The following is a 22925-nucleotide window of genomic DNA, read 5'->3' on the forward strand; positions in this document are numbered from 1 at the left end:
GTATGCTGTTTCTGCCATGTGACCTGGGGAATGTGGGGACAATTTATCTGTGAAGTAAATATGCTCAGAGTTTCTGATGACATTATTGGCTGTCAGGTTTAGTGTACACATGCGTAGACCTTCAGAATGTAGGCCAAGTCTGGCTGTTCCTGCCGAGAACGTCAGTAGTCAGAAGGCAGAAGCTGGAGCCTCACCTCTTCAAAGCTGTCCTGGACTATAGAATAAAAATCTATGCAGTTTTCTTCCCATAATCCAACAGTTGAGTTGTTAATTATTAATATTAAACTTAAGGGTTGTCAATAAATAGCAAAAATAGACAGCTTCCTCAAAACTCCATGTTGCCTCCTGTCCCGGCCTCCCTTATGTGAAGCAGCTGGGTCCTGGCTCTTCTCCTCAGGAAGGGAAAACTGTGGGGAACCTGCTGACCACCTCTCTTCAGCACCCATTTCAGCCACTATGATTGTGATCCTGCTGTGTGCGCATCATTTTGCACTTCATCCTCTGAGTATTCACTGGCAGTTTCTACGACCTTCTCTCATTTTACATACAAGGAGTCTGAGGTCCAGAGAGGTCCATTAGCCTGCCTGAGGTCACACAGTACTTACTTAGAGAGGGAGCTAGGATTTGAAGCCCTTTGGATATGAACCCCATGCTCCTGTCTCTCTATCAAGCTGCTTTGGAACACTGAATCCTACCAAAATGCTGTTTTTTCTCAGACAGGAGTCCATGTATTGTCACCACTGTATGTAAGATTTGGGGATTCTGGTGTCCTAATTAGAGAAGCCTTGGGCCTGAATTAATGAGCAAATGCACTGAAAGGAAGTTCATGGGCTTCAGCGGGTGACCTCTAAATAGCTGCGTTTTCAGGGGCTATGGGGAGCGCAGTGGCATCCATAGATTTCAGGCTTGTGGGGGGGGGTCTTATTAAACCCCGCACCTACATTTCAAGGCTTGTTGCTTCCACTCATTTGAATTGTTGGCTTCCAGGGCCTGGTAACAAGTTCCCAGACACTCCAAGCACGGCTTCCAGAACAGGCTGATGAGGAAGGCCCCAGAAGGCTATACACAAACATTTCTCTTGAAGAGATAAATGCCCAGAACTAAATTTTCATTCCCTCAAAGAGAAGATGGGGTTCTCCCTTGGTTGGAAGAAGCCTCTGTATGATGTATCAGAGTAGAAGTCATAAATGCCTTGGCTGAGGCAGAATGAAACGGAGACACTCTCTCGGGAGTGTGAAGGGGGTGTGAGGTTCTGAGGGTGGCACAGGGTGACAAACGAAGCAGTGGTCCTTGTGCTCAGGCCTGGGGAAGCAGAGATGTGCCAGTGTTGTGATGTGGAGATCACAGTCAGAGACACAGGGAGACGCAACAGCTCCCAGGGGATAGGGAAGATGGGCTCTGCATGGGCAGTTTCAGGTGGGTTCTGCAGAAGGTGACGCAACCGAGGCTAAGGAAACAGCCGGTGTCACGGCACAGAGGAGCAAAACAGCACTGCAAGCTGGGAGAGCCTGAGAGTCGGACAGGGGGCAGATCGAAGCCACAGGTGACCTGGAAGGGGTGTCAGGGGCTAGGGATGATGGAGATAGGCTTACTGAAAGTCTGGCTCCCCCGTGGGTAAACTGAGGAAGCGGTGACTCCCAGTATCTAACAAAATGTACATCAAATGCCTCTTGAGATAAGCTTAAGGAAACACTAACTGGCAAACTGGCAGCCAGTCTCAGCTTCCTGCTCTGGATGACAGTGTGGTAGGTGGTGGGTGCAGTGTGTCTCAGCGAGTGTCTTAGACAGTTTTCTATCGCTGTGACAAAGCATCATAACAAATGCAACTTACAAAAATAAAGTATTTAATTTGGGACTCACAGTTGAAGAGGATTAGATTCCATGACCATCATGGCAGGGAGGATGGCAGCAGGCAGACAGTAGTTGAGAGCTCACACCTTGACCCACAAGCACAAGGCAGAAAGAGAACTAACTGCAAATGGTATGGATTTTTGAAACCTCAAAACCTACCCAGTGACACACCTGTCTCCAACAAGATCACATCTCCTAACCCAACTCCTTCCAGTTCTACCAAGTGGGAACCAAGCATCCAAATACATGGACCAAATTGGGGTTGAGGAGGGGGGTTCTCATTCAAACCAGCACAGTGGGTATTGGTGGAGATCTCATGGCAAAATTGTACAGGTACAGCATTGTACCTGGAAGATGGCCAACACCGGTGTCTAGAAGCTGTCATTGCTGTTAGCAGTGCTATTACCTGCATGGTTTCCTGTGCAAAGGACTATGGCCAGGACCTATGCTAAGTGCTTGAGGCCAGAGCTGAGCTCACATTTTCCTGCTTTTGGAGTTCACATTTGAGTGGCAGAAGCAGGCCCTACAGATATTTTAATCTATCACTGATGAGAATACTGGCAGACATAAGGCTACCACACACCTGGTCCTTGCCTCCTGCTGATTCCTGTCCCTAAGAAGGTGGTGGTGAAAAAAATCTGGGTGTTGTGGGAGGTCACTGCAGCCATGCGTGCACTCTCTCAGGAGAGATGACTAATTTTAAGGAGAGTGTAGGTGGCTACTCTGTGTGCCAGAAAAGGTTGCAGATACTAGGTAGCACATGGTGCCTAATTGGGGTATTGTCCTCATCTTAAAGTAACAGCATTTAAACTCTTTGTACATATGTATATGTGTGTATTTTAGAAAGCTTCTACTGCAGTAGGTTTCCATGTGGCTTATTTTTTATTATGTGTAGAGTGGGTGTGTATGTGTGTGTGTGTGTGTGTGTGTGTGTTGTGTGTGTGTATAGGCACCCGAAGAAGGCATGAGATCCCTGGAATGGGAGTTACAGGTGGTTGTGAGCTTCAAGGTGTAGATGCTTCAGTCCTTTGAGCATCAGCAAGTACTCTGAGCGGCTGAGTCAATTCTCCAGCCTCCTTAAGAACCAGATTTTTAATCAGTGCTTAGTCATTAATGGTTAAAGAAAAACAATTGATTCTCGTGTTTACATTGTGTCTTGTGACTGTGATAGAATCACCTCTGGGGATTTGGCGGTTCTTTTACAGTGAATTCTTTGAGATTTCTGCTTATGCACTCATGTTTGAAGATAGGGCTTTTCTTCCACATGGCCGCTGAGTGTGCTTTCATGAATGTGTGTCCTCACAGTGCCTGTCAGCTGGGAAGTTTCGCCTAGACCTGACCTTAGCTGAATGCTGTCTCCTGTTCCTCTGCCCACTGTGATGCCCACCCAAGGATTCGTATTTCTCTTTCTCAGCATAAAGAATTACCATCTATTCAAAGTGGGTTTTTTATTCATATTTAATTCTGCTAAAGAGATTTTTCTACATCTTTTGAGATAATCTGGTTTAGAAACACCATGGAAATATACCTCTTGGTGTCTTTGGAGGTGTTTCCAGGAAGGTTTAGCTGAGGAGGTAAGACCACTGTAAATGATGGTGACATCATCCCAAAGAAATAGGAAAGTTGAATACCAGTGTTCATCTCTTCTTCCTGACTGTGGACACAATGTGATAACTATTGCACAGCCTGCCACCATGCCTTCCCTGCAGCAAAGGACTGTGCCCTCAAAATGTGAGCCAGAATAAACCCTTTCTTCTTTAAGCAGCTTTTGTTGAACATTTTGTCAAAGCAATTAGAAGGGTAACTAACACAAAAAATGTGCCCAGCTTTTCCCAGTTAGCCTCTCTCCTAGTTTTGTTTGTTGTGTTAAATAACCCAAGCAAAAGCAACTTTAAAGAAAAGGGATTTGTTTCACAATTCCGAATTATAAAACATCATTACAGGCAAGCCAAGACAGAAATTTGAAGCAGCTAGTCACATCCACACTCAAGAGCAGAGAGAATGAATATGTGCATGCTTGTCAGTGCGCCTCACCTCTCTACATTTCTGCAATCCAGGATCCCAAATCTAGGGAGTGGTGCCACCCACAGTGGGCAGGTCTTCTCGCCTCTATTCATGAAGTCAAGGCCATCAGATTCCCATAGTCTCCCTACTCTAGAAAACATTTCCTAGGACCCTCTTCCCAGGTGATTTTTAGATTCTGTCAAGCTATTAAGATTTATCATCATGAGTGAGATGTGACATGCCAATTTTGGTGCTACAACAGTGCAGAACTATTTAAGGTATTTGTGAGAACTCTCATGGGAAAGAGAGGTATTGGTGGGGTGGAGGAATGGGATGGAGGAACCCCAAGTAACTTCACTGAGAAGTCATCCCTCAACCTGATCCTGAAAGATGTGTCAGCATTGTTCAGCAGGAGGCACACAGAGCATTGCAAGGAGATGGAGCTATACTCGCCAGGCCAGGATCCTTAGGCAGGGAGTTGATTGACAGAAAGCATCTAAGAGAACAGAATAAGCAAGGAAAAACTTAGTGAGGCAAGAATAGATCACACAGTGTCTGCGTCCCATGGTACAATTTAGGGCTCTGTAGCAAGTTCACCAGAAGATGCCAGACAGCATCGTTTGTCTTGGACAGAGATCCCAAAACCCTTTAAGTAGCAGTTTGCAGGATGAGCATCCTAATCTAGAAAGCTGAAACCCAAATTCAAAATGGTTTAAGTAATGACATGATACTATGAACGAAAACTTCCACGCCTGACCCCATGTGACAGGTAAAGTGGAAAGGCAAGTGCCATAGAATTTTGTAAAATTACTTCCATGTTATGTACATTAGGCTATGGGAAATATGAATGAAAGGTCTCTTCATTTTGAGACCTGCACCTACCCTGGAGATGCCTCACTACAGATGTGCAAGCATCCTGAAGTCTGAAGCCAAAGCACATCTGATCCCGGACATTTGAATGCAGGGTATTTGATCCATATGTAAATGAATGTCTCTGTAGGAGATGCTGTTTAGAAGTCTGTGCCCTGCTTCACGCATTAACTGCTAAATGTGTTGATGTGTCTCTGCTCTTCCCATTAGAACTACCGCAAGCCAGGGGGCTGGAGAGATGGCTCGGCAAGAGCACATCCTGCTCTTCCAGAGGATCCATGGTTACCTTTTATCTACTCTACTGGATGAATCTGACCCATTAAACATGAAGTGCTTTTCCGGCACCGTTCATGATTCATTTCTGCCTCTGATTAGAGCTTCTCTATTTCTCCCTTAGCCAATTAGCCTTTCCCTCCCCTTTCTCCTCCCACACAGCCTGTGAAATCCTAATGGTCTACAGCTGAGAAATGTCTTACACTTTAACAAAAGCATTTTCCTGTAGCTATGAATGCTACCAACAACTCCATAAAAAAAAAAACCCAATAACCTGTGGCGGTAGTTCCATTTTATTGCAAATTAATATGTAAGTGAGTGACACCTGGGTTCATTGGCCAGCTAGGAGCCAAACAAAATTAAATGACCCTTGAGGAGTCCAGGGAGTACCCAGGCCCACTGCTTATCTCTGCTTTCCACAGTTATTGGCTGACTTTAATGCAAAAAAATATGACCAAGCACTTGAACTATCTTGAGACCATTTATAGTATGTGCCTGGGTGAGCTGGATTCCCATTCATTGCCCACGCAAAGACAGTCTGCTGTCTTGAAAGACAGCTCATGTTTATTGGGAACCTGCTTTGCGCCGGCCCTGAAAGGAAGCTTGTCCTATGCTATCTCATTGTGGTGTGGGGACCGTCATTAATCCATGGAGCCTGAGACTTACCCAGAGGCTAAATGTTTGTCCGATGACCACCAGACAGTGAAAGGAGACACTGAGGGCTAAAGCCGGGGTTCCATGACATAGCTCCTTTTCCACTGTGAGACACTGAGCGCTCATCTTCATGGTGTTCCGGGGACCTGAGATGATTTAGTCATCCCCCTACCTCAGCTAGCTCAGGGACAGTGAGGAAGGCGGACCCAGATTCTGTGCGTTCGTTTGCCATGATCACTGTGGGAACTGGGAAGAATTCAGAGCACAGATTGACTTATTGGGCGTTTAAACACAGGAAGAAGAGGACTGTAGAGTATAAAGGACTTGATTATTATTCTTCAGGGAAAGAAAAAAGTTAGCCTAGGTCTTTAAGTATGAATGAGAACTCGTAAGTATGACACATGGGGTAAAGATTGACCGACAGGAATTCAGGGTTGTGTGTCTGGCAGGTGCAAGGCCCTGGGTACAATCTCCAGCAAGATAAAACTGCAAAGAATATAAGGCAACCAATAGGTAGGCAGACGTCTCAAAGCAGGCCCCAGTGTATCCTTTGATGCAAGGGCTCCGATGTGGGCAGTGGCTAGAAAGGGGCTGTGGGTGACTGGGGCCTGTTTGAAGGGTGTTTTGTGCTAAGGACTCTGAGATTTATTGCACAGTGAGTAGACAATTTTGTGACAATTTAAAGCAGGTGATTTGAACATGAATGCAAGCACGAGGACAATATCGGAGAACGTTCATTGAGCACTTACTGTATACTCAGTGACCATCACCAATCCACTCTCTTTCTCAGTAATGTTACATAGAAGACACTGTTATCCCTTTGGACAGGCAAGGAAGCGGAATCACAAATGAGATTTAGTAGTTCATCAAGGCCATTCTGTTCCGAAGAGTGGGAAGCGAGCTGAGTGACGGCTTTGTATGAGCTCTCTGTTCACTTAGAAAGATTTCTCTGGGCACATGAAGGTAAAGCTAAGGGGACAGGGGTGATAAAGTATCAACACGGAAATTAGAGAGGCCAAAGAAGAAAGTTCTAGAAGGGAAAAGTGAACAGACTTGGGGCTGAAAGAGGGAGTCAAGTCCACAGTGGCTTTAGGTTCCCGACTGTGCAGGTGAGCAAACCCTTGGCCTCAGCTGCAATCCAAGAGAAGGGTCAGCGTGGAAGGGAAGAGTCTGGCTGGGCAGGCTGATCTGAAGGACTGGGAGACCCATGGTGGAGGTGCGGAGGGGTGGGGCTTCCAGAGTCTGAGATGCCAAGCTGGAGACCCTGCTACGGCAAGCCGCGAGAAGGAGGCCTTTTCTGGTCCCAGGTGGACCAGATGACGCTGAACTCCCAGACCTTGGCTTCTCCGTAGAACATCTAGGAAAGAACAGAAACAATCTCGAATGTCCCCTCCTGGCTGAAATGCAGTGACTCTGTGTTCACAGTCCGGAAGGGCATAATTACCTGAAGCGACAGACTCGGGCACTGTCAGCTGGCAGGCTACATGCTAAATAGTTTTTCACACTCCAGTGCACACCAAAACCTTCAGCAGCATCCATGGAGCTGAACAGCAAGGGAGGGAGGGGAATGTAGGAGGTGATTGCAGTGCTCCTTATTTTTAGCAAAATAAGGAAGTGAACTCTGGGTGGTCAACCTGGGTGGCACATCCTACCAGGTGTATATTTGCATTTCTGGGGGGGAAAGACAACTCCTTTCACCAGACTCCATGTGTCCTTGTTTTCCTGGAAAGCCAACTGTGTGAAGGCCCTTAGGCACAGAAACTCATTTCATATAAAACCTGCCTTGGAAGGAATGTTTGGCTGCCGGTCAAGGCGGTTAGTGGGTGGTGAGGCTGATCTTGCTATGTAACTGGAACATGCTGCAGGGGCAGCCGAAGGTTTCACAGTGTCCAAGTCTCTTCCGTATGTTCACAGTTGACTCGCAGGAGTCCGCAGAGTGGGCAGTAGGCACCCAGCATTGTGATGGGTCCACGGGGGATAACAGAAAGCAAACAGCACTTCTGGTCATATGACCAAAGCCCAAAGTTTCTTGTGTATTCCTTAAACACACATGCTGCCACACTACAAGAGCAGCATATACAGCATGGGTACACTGACAAGTATTTATTAATGTGCATGTTAGTGGTAGGGTCACACGTTTTTGTTTTAGGTTATACAGAAACCCTCATTTACTCCAATGTCACATTAGTGGATCTTAGAAAATCTTGGTTTGGGGGTTAAGCGAGTAAAGACACTTGCCCCCAAGTCTGACAGCGAGAGTTCAGACCCCTGCACTCACAGGTAGAAGGAGAAAGCTGATTCCTGCAAGTTGTTCTCTGATCTCCACATATTTACGGAGGCACCGTGATGCACACATACACGAAGTAAATAAAGAAATAGATGTAATTTTAAAATTTTAAAACGAAGTCTTGCTTTTGGGTTCAAATTCACTTAGCAGATTTAATATAGTGATTTGGAGATACTTAGGAATATAAAAATATACACAGTATGATGATGCGTGGGTATGTGGACTTGAGTTTTGCATTAAATGTTTTTATTAGTAAGGGGAAATCTTGCTCACATGCTTCAGCCCAAGACAGGTGAATCAACTTTGTGCAATGTATTCATGCTCTATAAACTATCTTCCCATCAGTTGCTTAGACATCTAAGCTATTGGTAGACTACCACCGTATGGTAGTGCTTGTGTTGAGGCAATCCTGACATGTGACCCTATTCTTCCTCCATTTCCCATTACCCCATTGTGTGTCTCACACCATCAAAAGGAATAGAGGAGGTGTAGTAAGATACGTTCAGAGAGAGACACACATTCACATAATTCTCAGAACAATGCATCATTGTGGTCTATTTTATCACTAGCTACCGCTGTTAGTCTCTTACTGGACCTGATTTATCAATGAAACCTTATCCTCATAGGTAGCTATGGGGTGGGGGACAAACAGCATGGGTTGGTAGTATTAAGGCCTCCACTGACTTCTGCACAGCCTGGAATCCGCACAAGCAGATTGTGGAACTGGAACCGCATCTAGTATGGCTCCCTGCACCAGTACCCTGTAGCGCCCTAAGAAATAAAAACAAAGTAGTACCAGGATCCTGTGGAGATACTACCAATTTGTGCAATTGAATTGGGTTCCTTTGAAATTGCTGGAGCATACTGGCATTCAAAGGGCTCTGGGAAGCCAAGCAGGAATGAATGCAGCTGGACCTCATGATTCCAAGACAGGTCTTTTCTCCCTGGGCATTGGCTAGCCTTCCTAGAGTTGGCAGCACCATAGGGGACCATGTATGCAGCAGTTGGCATGGCAGTAAGATGTTTGGTACCAGCACATTGCTATGGTCTGTCTGTATCATAGGGCAGAAAGCGGGAAGCACTCAGCTTTAAGAAAGACAGATAGAAGCAGGAGGCTCTGGGGATGGAGCTGGGTACAGGAGGCAGGAGACAATACTTGAGCAAAGATGATGAATGAGCCAATCACTGAGCTGCCTCTTCCTCCCAGGAGCTGTTTTTAAGCTGGACCAGAGCTATAGAGACGAGTGAGACCTGGCTGTGTACTTTATGTACTTTACATAGTGTGTAAAGTACCCATCACAGAGAGAAAGATGCGGACGAGAGCCAGAGCCCTGATCCCCAGGCAACGTCCCTCCTGGTGGTCAGTCTCCAATATGGAGTGTGTATGCAGGGGTGGGGGGTTGGTTTCAAGAACCTGAGACCCATTTGGTCCCCACTCTGAAAAGCTAAACGGACGACCCTGGCAAGTCCCTCACTATGTTATGGCTTCTTGTGGCTGTTGAACAAATTTTCATGAGCCCTAGTTAAAGGCACAGAGAAACTGTGCCTTGATCTTCCAGATCTGGAATTGAGATAGCAAGGCGTGACAGAGCCATGCTTGTTTGGAAGGCTCTGGGGAGGATCCCTCCACCTTGCGCAGACCCAGGTAGCTCCACGTGTCCTTGGGCTTGCGATGCCTCGCTCGGTGCTCTACCTCCATCTTGACAGGGTCATCCTGTGTCTTCAATCACCCCTCATCTCTCTTAAAAAAAAGACATTAGCCATTGAATTTAGAATCAAATCTAAACTTACGATGATTTTATCATGAGACTCTTCATTATTTCTTCAAAGACTACTCCGTAGTGTGATGGCCTTCACAAGCACTGGGGGTGGGACTTGGGGGCCTGCCATTCAGCTCACTGCACCCCTCTTGCCTCAGCTTCCTCGTCACAGAGGGCCTTCTGCACCTGTCTCACTGAGCGTCGAAAGGATTCAATTTACACAGAAGCCTTCTGAGCACCCGGCAGTCACAGCGCTGTCATTCATTGAGCAATTCATGCCAGGACTTTGCTAGGTCCCCAACTCCCACCTGGCCCCTGAATCCAAGCACTGTGATTCTGAACCCCTAAAGCAGCTGTGCAGGGATGGATGGCATCAACGTTTCTGTTCTGTCATCAGCCACAAGAGTGCAGAAGTGGGGACCCTGCCTCCCAGTACCTGCAAACATCTGTCCCCTACCAGTCACAGCAGTCTGGCAGCATCCATGGCCTGGAGCTTCTACACTGAGTACCCAGTGCGCTGAAGGACTATGGGTATGACAGGGACTAGTGAGAAGCACCGAGGAACACTTGGTGCCTCCTGTATCCAGGGCACATCCATGAAGCTGCCACCAGACCATAGTGTCTAGGTCCAGGGCTGCATAGACAAACAGCATGAATGCTTTCTCTCCCAGATCCTCCAGGATCCTCCAGGACAGGAAGAAGACAGACAAGTCGATAGATTGTAGTGCACGAAAGTAAATTCTCATGGGTTCTGTCTAGCTCAATGGCGACCTTGATGATGGGATTGAGAAGTAACAAGTGAGTCACTGACTTTGGAATCTGGCTGATCTAGGGATGGGTAGGAAAGGACATACAAAAATAAAACTGAAAATTTGAAGCCTAAAGTATTTGAAGAAAGCTAACCCATAGGACTGGGGAGGGTGAGATTTAGGGTAGTCTCTATAACTCTGTTGTGATTGGATGGGTAATGGGGCTGATCACGACAGATAAAGGGGGGGTTTGGATAACAGACTGCCATTTATAAGACTTTAGGTTTAGATAGTGCGCAGTGTGAGCCAGGTGTCCTGCAGGCAGCTGCTGAATTGTCCTGGCCATCTATTTATTCCACCTTCATTTGTGCTACTGTGACTAAACATCCTGACAGAAAGCAACTTTGGGGAGAAAGGGCTTATTTAAGCTTGTAATTCTGGGTTACAGTCTCACAATGGCAGGAGTTTGAGACAGTTGGCCACCTCACACCCACAGGCAAGAGCAGAGAGAAGCAAATGTTGGAATGCTCGCTGGCTTGTGCTTAGAATTGTTTCTTCACTCATACCGTTCAGGACTTTGCCTACGGAACGGTGCCATCACAGTTGGCAGGATCTTCCCACATCAATTAGTCAGAATAATGCCCACGGGCCATCCCAATATGAATAATCCCTCTCTGAGACTCTCTTTCCAGATGAATCTAGCTAGGTTGTGTCCAGTTCACAGAGCTAATCGAGAAACCATAATTACTATCCACATTTGACAAAACAGGCAAGGATGCTAAATGATATGTTAAACTCTGCTTCAACACAGTCAGTTGGGTCTTCAGTGAAGAAAAAAGAAAAAAAATAGGAAAGGAGGGAGAGAGGAAAGAAGAGAAAAGAAAAGGAAAGAAAAGAAAAGAAAAGAAAAGAAAGGATAAAAGAAAAAAGAAGAACAAGGCACCGTTTCCTCAAACACTTAATTCCATCATTCTCCAGTGTGGTAGAGCATGTTCCTATACTGAAAGAACATTGGTCAAACAGGGATTTGGTCAAAGTAGGAAGCACTACTCAGCTTGCTGTGTCTCACCTGTGTGACCTCCCTTCCACCCATAACTCTCTCTGAACCTCACCTGCTTCAGCTTAAAGGTGTCAAATGGTAGCCTGTCCCCAGAGACTGTGGTTTCAAGGAAAGGGAAGCTTATGGTTGAGAACACCCCACAAAAAAGAAAGTGGATGAAAAACAGAAGCCAGCTGGGATCTGATGGCTTGTCAGATTCAGAGTGGTCCTATCCTAGGCAGCATCCAGCTACCCTGCCCTGATCCAGTCTCTCCTCACTGTCCCGAGTGCCACACGAAGTCCTGACAGTTGCAGTCATATGTGCTGCTCCCCAGAACAGACGGGGAACTCAAATTCACACACCATCAAATTAGCCTCGCTGACCGTGACGTCCTGGGGTGGGTAGCATCTCCACACTGTTCTGCAACCTTCTCTTCTATCCCATTTCAAAAATATTTCCTTTTCCAGGAACATAAACCCATATGACTTCAGCAGCTGCCACCTCCTGGCTTTGCCACCAGACGTCCACTCTGTCTGCTCTCTTTCTGACTCCCTGCCTAGACCGTTCTTGAGTTTGACTGCAGGCACAGAGGGCTCAGCATCCTCCTACCTGGCTACCTGGTCCATGTTGATACAGAGGCAGAACGGCAATCTTCTCAACCCGTGTGCTTAGGTCTTACTTTCCACTATAGATGTGAGCTATGCTAGGGTCTCCCAACATGACTTATGCCCATACACATCCCTGGCTCTTACCATGAGGACGCACACTCAGTCCTTTTGTGTTCTGCTCCCAAGCCTGCTGTGACTCCCCAGGGCCAATTGCTGGTAACAGTGGAGGAAGTACCAGCCATACAGTTAAGGAGTTGTATGACTGATATTCTCTCTGTCTTGTCATTACAGCCCCAGAAGTCTTCCAGGTGTATGTGGATGGAGGGCCCGGGTACTCATATCCCGTGGACTGGTGGTCCCTGGGTGTCACGGCCTATGAGCTGCTACGAGGCTGGGTAAGTCTTGTGGAATAGGAAGTGGGGAGGAGGCATGAATCTGCAAGGTGAGACACCAAGGAAGAGGTGCTGAACCAGGAGCCTCGCCACCCCTCAGGGAGCTCTGGCCCAGCCCTTCATGCTTCTGATTGGGAAAGAGATCCTTCTGCTCTCCCATAAAAGGAAGTCACAGAAGATCTGTGAAGGAATGGACCAGGATGAAGCACCCTAGCCTCCCTCCTACTTTCAAACTTCCTCTTCTGAGCTCACAGTTGCCCAATTTCCACACTTGACTGGGTGTTCTCTCTGCTGTTTCTCTTTTATCTCCCCCCACCCCCACCATACGTAACTCAGGAATCTCTAAGGATGATCTGGCACTATCGATGCATATTTTTATTTTGACTCCTTTGCATTGAATTTCTGAAAATGATGGTGCCGTCGAACGACCAAAAACTCATATTTTTATTTAAGCCGAAACTCTTGTAACTAAACTGCTTTTTGAGTGTGTTTTCTTTGCACAAGTATCACTGCGAAATTACCTCATCTCAACTCCTGGGCCCGCAGTCTCCTTAGGCACTTAACAGGGATAACGTTCTGTGGAGCTGTGTTAGCAGACGGACGTTTGCCCCTGGTCTGTGGCACTCCCCCTCCTTAACTGTCTCTGCGGCTCCAGTGACCAGAAGGAAACTCATTAATCCCACTGTCTGCAAATCTAACAGGGTTTTGCATTCGTTTACATATGTGCGTATTCATGCTAAGAGGGCAGCCTCCTGGCAGGCAGGATCTTTTATTTATTAACGAATTGTTTTTATTTATTTTGCATCTCATCTCAACTGAAATTTCTCCTCCCTCCTCTCCTCCTATTCCCTTCCCACTTCCCCTGCCCCACTCTCCCACCACAATTCACTCATCCTCTGTTTCTGTTCAGAAAGGGGCAGGCCTCCCATAGATATCAACAAAGCATGACACATCAAGTTGCTGAAGAACTAAGCTCCTCCCCTTGTACCAAGGCTGGGCAGGGCAACCCAGTAGGGAAAATAGGTTCTCAAAAGCCAGCCCAAGCATGAGGGTTAGTCCCTGCTCCCACTGCTAGGAGTTCCACAAGTAGACCAAGCTATACAACTGTCATACACAAATAGAGGGCCTAGGTCAGGCCTGTGCAGGCTCCCTAGCTATCAGTGCAGAATCTGTGAGCTCCTATGAGCCCAGGTTAGTTGTTTCTATAGATTCCTTTATGATGACTTAAAGGAAAGATCTTATTTCTCTGTGTGTGAGAGAATCCTTTCTGTAGGGAATGAATGAATGCTTCTTGAATGAATGAGTGACGAGAGCTGCCTGGAACTGACTCTAATTTAGCCAACTTTTTTTTTCTACTCTTAAACTCAGTTACTTCCCATGAATTCCTCAAAAACTTAATTACAGTACACGGATGGCATTTTTAGAATGCAGAGAAAATGAGAAAGTGTTTGCTTTCTTGGGCACCAAATGAAAGACTCAGCGTGCCGCGAGTTCACTTATTTCTGGCAGGTGCTTTTCAGTTCTGCAGCCATCACGGGACATGAGCATTCCCAACCCCGGATAAACCAGGGTGCTGCCATTTTATGCAATCCATCATGCAGGTGACCTTGGTGCCCAGTGGCCCTTTGCAGGAGGAAGCCTACCAGCGAAATGATGCTGGCTATTATTCCTCAAGGGCCAGAAGAGTTGCCAATAGGAAAGAAAAAAAGCAAGAATAGAAGAAAGCCTGCTCCTTCAAAATTAAGTTCCTCATTTCTCATTCTTGTGAGTTTTCTATTCAGAGACCACCTTCAGAGGAAGAGAGAGAGAGAGAGAGAGAGAGAGAGAGAGAGAGAGAGAGAGAGTCAGTCACAGGGCCAGTCAAGGCCTTTGGTACAGAGACGATGGGACAATGAAACAAGGGTCAGTGAGCTATGATGTGGCTTGCTTTCTGGTTTCCACACTAGAGAGTACTAACTTAGTCAAATGGCTGTCCCAACAGCCCCTCGCCTTCCTCACCTTACTTATAGACAGTGGACTCAGAAGCCATCCTTCCTCATGGCCATTTGCTCCCCAGTGGTAACAGAGTTCTAACAGAACTGAGGCTCATTGCTTCCCAAAGACAAAAGAAAGCTGCCGTGGGCTTTCCCATGAGCTCGAGGATCTTACAGTCACCAGGAAAGACAGGTGGGGAGGGAGGAAGCCACTAGCATAATTTATTGGTCAATGTCTCAGAAATGCTCTAGTTCTGACAAAAACAGCCTTCTCTCTCATGAAGAGCACCATGTAAGACGAACAGAGGGACCTGGTCACCCGTGCAAGCATGGAGAACTTAATTATAGTCTGGGAAAGAGAAGCAGGGAACATGGCTTCTCTTGGAACCCAGAGCAGAATCTCAGCTCTTATCCTTGCAAACCTGCCTGGGGGGAAAACCACCTAGGCGAGCCCCACCCTGGTTGCTCTTCCCACACAGCAAGCCTCTGTCAGCTTGGAGCTTTAGTGAAGGGACAGGCAGGGTGGAGTGTGAGGGGAGGGAGGGCAGAAGGAAACTCTGTCCCTTAACCACGTCCCCACAGAAGAGAGTGACCTGCAGCACAGATGCTGTCCCTCCTACCTGGATGCCACCCTGACAGATGCTCCTTTGGGATCCAGGGAGCTCCTTACCAGCAGAGAGAAGCCACTTCACACAGCTATAACTAACAGGGTGTTTGCCTTCTCGTTTGATGGAGAACTGCGTTCTTGCAACAAGAAGAGACTCTGAGAGGAACCTCAGTGGCTCATGGGGGATCCCACTGGTGACCTTAAGCAGGGCTTCTGAGCAGGCAGAGTGCTCAGATCCTCTGTCAACCCCCATCAATCATACAATAACAGTCGTATCTTCCCAGCAGGAATATGGGGAGACTTAAAGACCTAGGGATGTAAATTATCCAGCACAACATGATACCTGGAAGTCAGCACGCCCAAGCCACAGCTTCCTAACTTCCACAAGGCTCCCACCCAGAGTGGCCTGCTGTGACCTTCCCAGCTTAGTACCCTTCTCACAAGCTCTGAGGGCTGAGGCAGGGCCCAGCCTGGCTGCCATCTATTATATCGATGATGAGGCTGCAGGTGCGGGAGCCTAAATGCTTCTCCACACTGTAATTCATGCTTAACTTGTCTGAGCCTGGCTTCCTCGTTTGTAAAAAGAAGATCATGAATGCAGTCACTGGTGGCATAGGGGAAAACGTGACCAGAGCCCTGGCAGCATGGGGCTGAGGGGCAGAGTACAGATGCTAATGTCAGCAGCTAGCAGGATGGAGCCACAGGAGCCTCGGATGCAGCTTGAGCATGGAGGACACAGCTGGGAAGAGCCGTGGGGAGACCCCAAGTGGCATCTAAGCTGGTTCCCCTGTGAAGTGCCCGCAATAGCTCGAGCAGGGCAGAGAAGGGAGGCTGAGGCAGACTCAGCTGTCGCTGAACCCTACCGCCTGTCACAGCGTGGGCAGAGGACTTCCATCAAGGGCCATCCCTTGAATTTAGGCAGGGAAGTGACAAAGTGATAACTATATATGGACATGAGCTTGCGCATCATGTGCTTCTGGGTTCTGCTACAAGGGAGAGCTTAGTATAAGAGACTCGAACCCAGTGCTGTGGATATTTGGGCTGGGCTGAGCCACCCTTTGGGGCAGAGACTGGTCATGAGGTGACCTGCAATGTGGTTCTACACACTGGCAGCCAATAGAAACCCCCACCATTTAGTTATGACTCCCCAATAGCTCCTGGGGTCAAACTGCTGTAGACTGAGAGCCTCTGCCACGGTGATCAAGGGGACTGAGTAACACCTGCCCCGGAGACCACACTGCGAAGGAGCTTTCTATCGGTAGAGGGTGAGACCTGGAGACTCAGTCAGGACCATGGTACCTTCTTATCTTACCTACCAACTGCTTGCCTCCCTGTATTGTCCCTCACCTTTGGCTCCAGTCAGCACATCTTAGGGACTGTAAGTAAAAATATTGGGGTATAGAGAGGTCAAGTCAATAGAGGAGGAACTTCTGGAGCACCCCATAGAGAGGGGCTCAAGTACAGAGTCAAGAATTGCTGCGTGCACCCTAGTGCAGGGCTCAACCTAAAGTGGGGTACAGTTGCTGACTTGTCTCAGCAAAGCAGACAGACCACAGTGGCTGCAGTTGGGATCCCAGGAGGTAATTCTGCTCTTTCCAGGGTACATCTTGGGCTGGTTCTAGCTTTCTCATCATTTCCCAGATGGACGCTCTCTGGAGGTCATCTACCAGTTCCAGAGGGGGAACACCCTCAGGCTTTGGAGATTCAGGTTGCCTAAAGGATAGTTATTCTGAGTGCAGGGATTAAGAGGGCATGTGTGGGATCTGGTGGTCGGCCAGCCCCACTCCAGCAGATGGAACGACAGGCCTACACCAATTCTCGCCCTCTTTACATCTCCTATTTCATGGCAAATTGCCTTTTTTAAAAAATGAGCTTCCTAGATTAAAAGACATATCTGCACTCCGGAATAAGCAACCCAGTCTCCTGCTGCTGGAAACCACTTTTGCCAGCAGGCCTCGCAATCACTGTACTCTCCATGACAGCTGCCTCTGAGTCAGGGCATCCAAAGAACAATGAGAACAAAGCTGTAGTGTTTAACTCAGAGGAAGGACTGAGTCTCCATGCCCGCCCAAACCGAGGAGGGCTGAACCTGGAGCCTGCGTGTTAGGAATACCTTAGCCACAGTACCTCAGGCTGACTTGAAATGTACGTGCTGCCTATGCCTGAGAGTTAAAGTTCTCAGGACCAGTGATGGGTCATGGCGCAGTCAGTAAAGTACTACCCAAGCGTGAGAACCTGAGTTTGACCCCCTAGAATCTCTGGAAAAGAAACTCAGGTGCAGTGGCAAGCACCTATAACGCCAGAACTGGGGAAGCAGAAACTAGAGGCTCATGGGAACTCTCTGGCCAGCTAGCCTAACCCATCTGAGGAGCTCCAGGTTGAGTAAGGGAATGGGTCTCAAAAACCAGGTGGAGGGAGAGGGAAGAAGACACTCGTCTCCATGTCTGACCTATACGCAGGCACACACACATGTATGCATATATTCATGCATGAGTATAAACGTGCATACAGAGTTCCCATGTTGACCCCTGGAGTTGGTGGAGCCGGTCTGCTCTTCCCCAGTATGGTGAGGATTTCAGAGAGCAAAGAGAAGTTTCCTGGAGGTCTGATAGAAATGCAGAACTTGGGGAATCTGGTGAGTGGCCAAGACAGTAGAACCCCAAGTGTCAGGGACATAAGAAGCCTGCCCTTTGACCTCTGGCTGATTCCTCACCTGGGTTTCTAGAGAAAGCAGAGTCACTGGGAAAAGCCCCACCTCTGAGCCTTAGTTTACTGACTTTTAAAGTGAAGATGGAAATGGGGGTGTCTTTTCCCCTGGCAGCCTCTGTCCCCAGTGAGTGGGGGGGGGGTCAGTGGCGGTGGAATAGCCCAATGAAAGGATATAAATGGAGGAAGGATCCTGAATAATCCACACACCCAGTTTCCAGTCCCCAGTCCCTGTCCAGCTCGTAGCTTCATGCTCTGGTGGTCCCATCTCCTATAGGGACAGCAGAGCACCCCGATCTCACAAGCTTACACTCCCAGCACGCCTACACACCCACCACATATCCAGTGGACTAGTGATCATGTCTGCCCACTCACAGACCTGCTCAGCCAAGACAGGGAGAGGTGATGGCTGACCTTCCAGAAGATGGAGGCTGTGACGAGAGCTGTCCCTGAGGGTGCTCAGTAGCAGGCATCCGGACCCCAGCTGTGACCATAGCAACAGAGTGAGCCCAGCCTCTTCCATGCACAGACAAGATACCCCAGCCTCCTATGGCCAAGACAGTACCTCCACGCCCTCTTTTTGAACCGCCATGCTGTGAGAAAGAACAGCCCACAGCATCTTGAAGGGAATATGAGTCATTTCCCATCCTCACCCAGTCTTCAAACAAGAGGGTGCTGCCTTCTCTAAGACATGCTCTGATTCTGGGATTGTCCTTTGTTGCAGAGGCCGTATGAAATCCACTCAGCCACACCCATTGACGAAATCCTCAACATGTTCAAGGTGGAGCGTGTCCACTACTCCTCTATGTGGTGTGAGGGGATGGTGGCCCTGCTGAAGAAGGTAAGAGGTCGGGGAGCTGTGTAGAAGGGACAGATAGTACACTAATACCCAATAATAAAGGCTACCATGGTGTCATACGCAGGTCACAAAGCCCAGAACAGTGCAGAGAGTGACAGCGTGACCCAGACTCTTTCCAGTTCACTGCAAGTTCCTCATAAACAGAAATATCCACTGCCCGTGGCTGCTGGCCTGTTGGGCCTTAGGAGTTCCTGTGGCGGGAGCTGTGGCAAGGAGAATGAATGCGAGTTCCCCAAGTGCAGTCTGTGCTCCCAAAGCATCAGCTTCTCTTGCTACCTGCAAGCCTGCTTGAAAGGCATAACCCAGGCCTTCTGAGAGAGACAGAGAAGCTTGGGAAGCTATCAATCTTGGCTCACTTCCAGTGACTCCAAGGCCTCTTCATTTCAGCAGTCAGGAGATCCAGGTGTCCCCTTCTGAGGTTCCCCTCCAGTCCCCAGGTGCAAAGAAAGAAGTATTGCCTATGATGGGCACAGCAATCCATACTAGAATGATGTGGATAGTCCTGGTCCACACACTGCTCCCTTTTCATCCCCTCAAGCTAAAAATAACAGTGGACCAGAGACGAGAAAGTCATCTGATAAAACAAAATGATTTAGTCGACACCACAGAGATGTCACAAGGCAGAGATGGGGTTAGTACCAAAGACATCCGTGTTAGTCATTTTTCTCATTATTGTGACAAAATGCCTGGGAAGGGAAGACTTATTTTGGCTCACAGTTCATGGGCACAGTCCATCATGATGGGGAAATCCTGGCGGCAGTGGTGTGGGCCAGCTGGTCACACTGTATCCACAGTCAGAGAGTAGAGATAAATGATGCTGGTACTCAACTCCCCCTTTTTATCCAGTCCAGGGCCTTAGTCGTTGAGGTGCTGCCACCCACATTCAGGGTGGGCCTTCCTATCTCAGTTAACCCAGTCTAGAACTTCCCTTGCAGACATGCCCCTTGCCTTTCATTCTGGGTGAGTCTAGATCCTACCCAGTTGGCCATGTTAACCATATTAAATTATTATGGTTATTAACCAGCACACTGTCCTAACTTCAGATCTCATCTCTCAGTCCCAACACAGTTATAACATTGTAGTGAATTGTTATTTAAATTACTTTAAATGGGTGCCCACAGTTGGTTGTTCTTAACCCTGACTCATCGCTGGGAGCATGTACAGGGGTATCAGCTTGCTCTGGGGACAGTTATTCTCACCACTGCACTCCCAGATGCCATCCAAGAAGAGCCTGTCTAAGTCTGTTTAGGAAAGTCCCTAAACACAGGGCACATTGATAGGCATACGTGGTCCTGGGCAGACGTTTCTCCTGTGCTGTGGTCCTGATCACTCAGTGGGTATAGTTAGAATGTTTCTGCAATGACGGTTGACAGCTGGGAGGGAAGTGCCAACAGGAAAGGGACCCTTTCTCGTTGACACCGAGTGGCACACTCCTCTTTAGCACATGCTAGGTCCTTACCAACCCTGTTGGGCCTCACCCTGGCACTGTGCCGGAAGTGAGGGAGCGGCCACCACTCCTGCTCCAAGGTGAGGAGAAGGGCCATTCTCAGAAGGTCACCAGGCCATTGGCCATTCCCAATAGGTGCCAGTCCCAGGGGTAATTGCTGCCCTGTCCAGTTTAGACCAGTAGTCTTCACATCTCATAAGCTAGAGTGTTCTGAAGACAGTGTGGGAGCTGAGGAGATGGCTCATTCGGCAGAGTGCTTGCTTTGCAAGCATAGAACCGTAAGTTTGGATCCCCAGCACTCACCTAAAAGTCTGGGTAAAGCAATATGCTGCACTTAGAAGGTAGAGACAGGAGGGTGCCTGAGTCTTTCTGGCCGGTCTGGCCAAGCTCCAGATTCAGTCAGAGACCCTGTCAATAATAATAATAATAATAATAATAATAATAATAATAATAATATAATACGGAGAACAATTGAAGAACATGGCAACCTCTGGCCTCCACATACACATGCACACACATGCATGCACACACATCTACACATATGTGTGCCTACAAAAACACACAGAGACAATGCAAAGCAATGCCCTATGCTGTTTTTGTTTCTCTTTTGGTTTATTTATTTTGTGTGTTTTGTTTGCATATATGTATGTGCACCACATACACACCTGGTGCCTGTGGAGGTGATAAGAGGGCATCAGAGTCCCTTGAACTGCAATTACTAACAGTTGTAAGCCCCCATGTGGGTGCTGGGAACCAAATCCGGGATCTTCTGCGAGAACAGCCAATGCATTTAAACACTGAGCCATCTCTCCAGCCCCTTTGTAACTGTTTTTACACTCTAGCTCTATTAGCAGAAACTGGCCTTAAAGAAAAGTTAAATGTGAACCACTCAGTTGGGTCACAGAGGTCACCTTGTAACTGACGGAGGGAAATTCTGTCTCATTCTAATGAAAACAAGGCAGAAGTCCTCAGATGGGCTGCCTGTTCTTTCTGACCAAAGCTCTTGGGAACATCAGGGAGAAGTTGCTTTTTAGGGGACTGAGCCCCAAAGAGGGACGTAGAGGTGAAAATTTAGCCACTTCCCAAGAATCACTCACCAGGTGACCTTAGAGAAAAGAGCTGACCTTGAAGTCTCTCCTAGCCTTACGAGTACATTTGGCTAAACGTAAAGTAATGTAATGCAATGTAATGTAAGTACTCCAGAGCTAACCCAGACCTGGCAGGCCACTGCCCAGCATGGCTTGCAAGGATACCTGAAGTGTTCATGAAACTCCGTCTTCCAAGTCCACGCTCCCCCAGGTAGGATACATCATTCACAGCAATGTTTTTGCCCTCTGACTGCAGCTGCTGACCAAGGACCCCGAGAGCCGCCTGTCCAGCCTCAGTGACATCCAGAATACGGCCTACATGGCTGACATGAACTGGGATGCAGTGTTCGAGAAGGCTCTGATGCCCGGCTTTGTGCCCAATGTGAGTCATGACCTGCCTACGGCAGGTTCCCACCTTGGTATTAAGTATGACTCCTGCCACTGATTGGTGAACTCCATGAAGGTCACAGAAGTAAGGCACCAGCAGGTTTATGGTTCACTGAGATCCAAGATATTTGAGTCAGATGTCCATGGTGTGCTTCTTGCACTGAACCTGTAGGCTACTGAGCCCTCTTGACCTCTCCTGCCCCTCTAAACAGGTGTCAAGGGCTTTAGTGCATATGCTGACTGGTCACAGGGAGACTGCCATCTTCCCGAGCCCATCCTCACTGGCCGCTTCTCAGGAATCCCATGCTAACGCTTTAGAAAGCAATAGAGGGACTTGGTGCGCCCTGGTCATGTGACTGTGGATGTGTGGGTGATGAGAGCCGACATGGATGAGTGTGCTCTTCCTGCCGGCATCGTTCTTAGAACTTCCCATGCTTTAGCTCCTCAGAGCTTCACAGCAGCCTCAGGGTGAGTCTTCTGAAGATTGCAGGTGAGGTAAAGTAATTTTCCCAAGATGACCCAGGACAAGGCCAGTAGAGCTGGATAAATGAATGGATAACAGGACCTCCCTGGAGAGACTTGAGCCCGATTTCAAGCTTTTCCTTAGGAGAAGGCACATGCTTCAAGTGTGTGCAACAGGGAAGGGATTCTTAACCAGGTTCAAGAAGTCAATGGTGATGGGAGGAGCCCGGGCCCATGAGACTCACTGTAGAGTCCGACAAACAGAACAGAAACTGTTGTGTGTACGGGTCCCACTGAGAGGCACAGCCCCAAGTGCCTGTGCACCCATTTTCACATGTCAGCCTCATTACCCTCGCCTTAACCGCGGAAGAAGTAAGGCTCATGAAGGTTTAGTGACCTGTGGTGAAAGAGCCAGGATTTGTCTTAGTTCTGTCTACAAAATCCTGGCTTCCTCCCATGCTCTGGGTGTACCATCACCGACCGGGTTTGAGACCGCACAGCAACCTGGCCAGGCTGGTGTGTTCAGCAAACCCTAGCCTGTGACTTATGCTTGAAGCTAGCATCCCTGTGGTGGTACCCACATCACGACACAGCAGAGAAAATACCTGTTCTTGAAGGGGCAGCCCAGGGAAGCTTCTCTGTTCCAGTGAATCCCAACAGCCTTTGAGGGTGTGCATCTCACACAAGGGTGAACACAGGGCAAAGGTCGTGTGTCATCCAAGGTCACCCAACTGAGCGTGAGCACTCAGAGGCCAGGCTGCCTGTCCTTGAGGCTGCACCTGGCCTGGATCCTCTTAACAAGGTCACAGCAAGCCATGTCCTCACAGGCCTGGGGACACTGAAGACAGAAAGGACTGAATTACTTTTCTAGAAACCCTGAGATAAGTCTTTGGAAACCAGGCTTTCTC

The 22925-nt window shown here is 48.1% G+C and overlaps 1 protein-coding gene across 2 annotated transcripts in view; it reads left to right on the forward strand.

Moving 5' to 3' along the window:
- The window catches only part of Stk32b (serine/threonine kinase 32B), a 246586-nt gene that overhangs the window by 211344 nt on the left and 12317 nt on the right, over positions 1 to 22925 (forward strand). For both annotated transcript variants that reach the window (XM_087909072.1, XM_087909073.1), the window contains exons 7-9: positions 12388 to 12491; positions 18499 to 18615; positions 21425 to 21550. In XM_087909072.1, coding sequence (XP_087765198.1) covers positions 12388 to 12491; positions 18499 to 18615; positions 21425 to 21550 — 347 coding nt within the window. The remainder of the gene's footprint in view (positions 1 to 12387; positions 12492 to 18498; positions 18616 to 21424; positions 21551 to 22925) is intronic.

The sequence above is a fragment of the Myodes glareolus genome, chromosome 8, assembly GCF_982192425.1.
Source record: "Myodes glareolus chromosome 8, mMyoGla1.1, whole genome shotgun sequence".
In the NCBI taxonomy this organism is placed as follows: Eukaryota; Metazoa; Chordata; class Mammalia; order Rodentia; family Cricetidae; genus Myodes; species Myodes glareolus.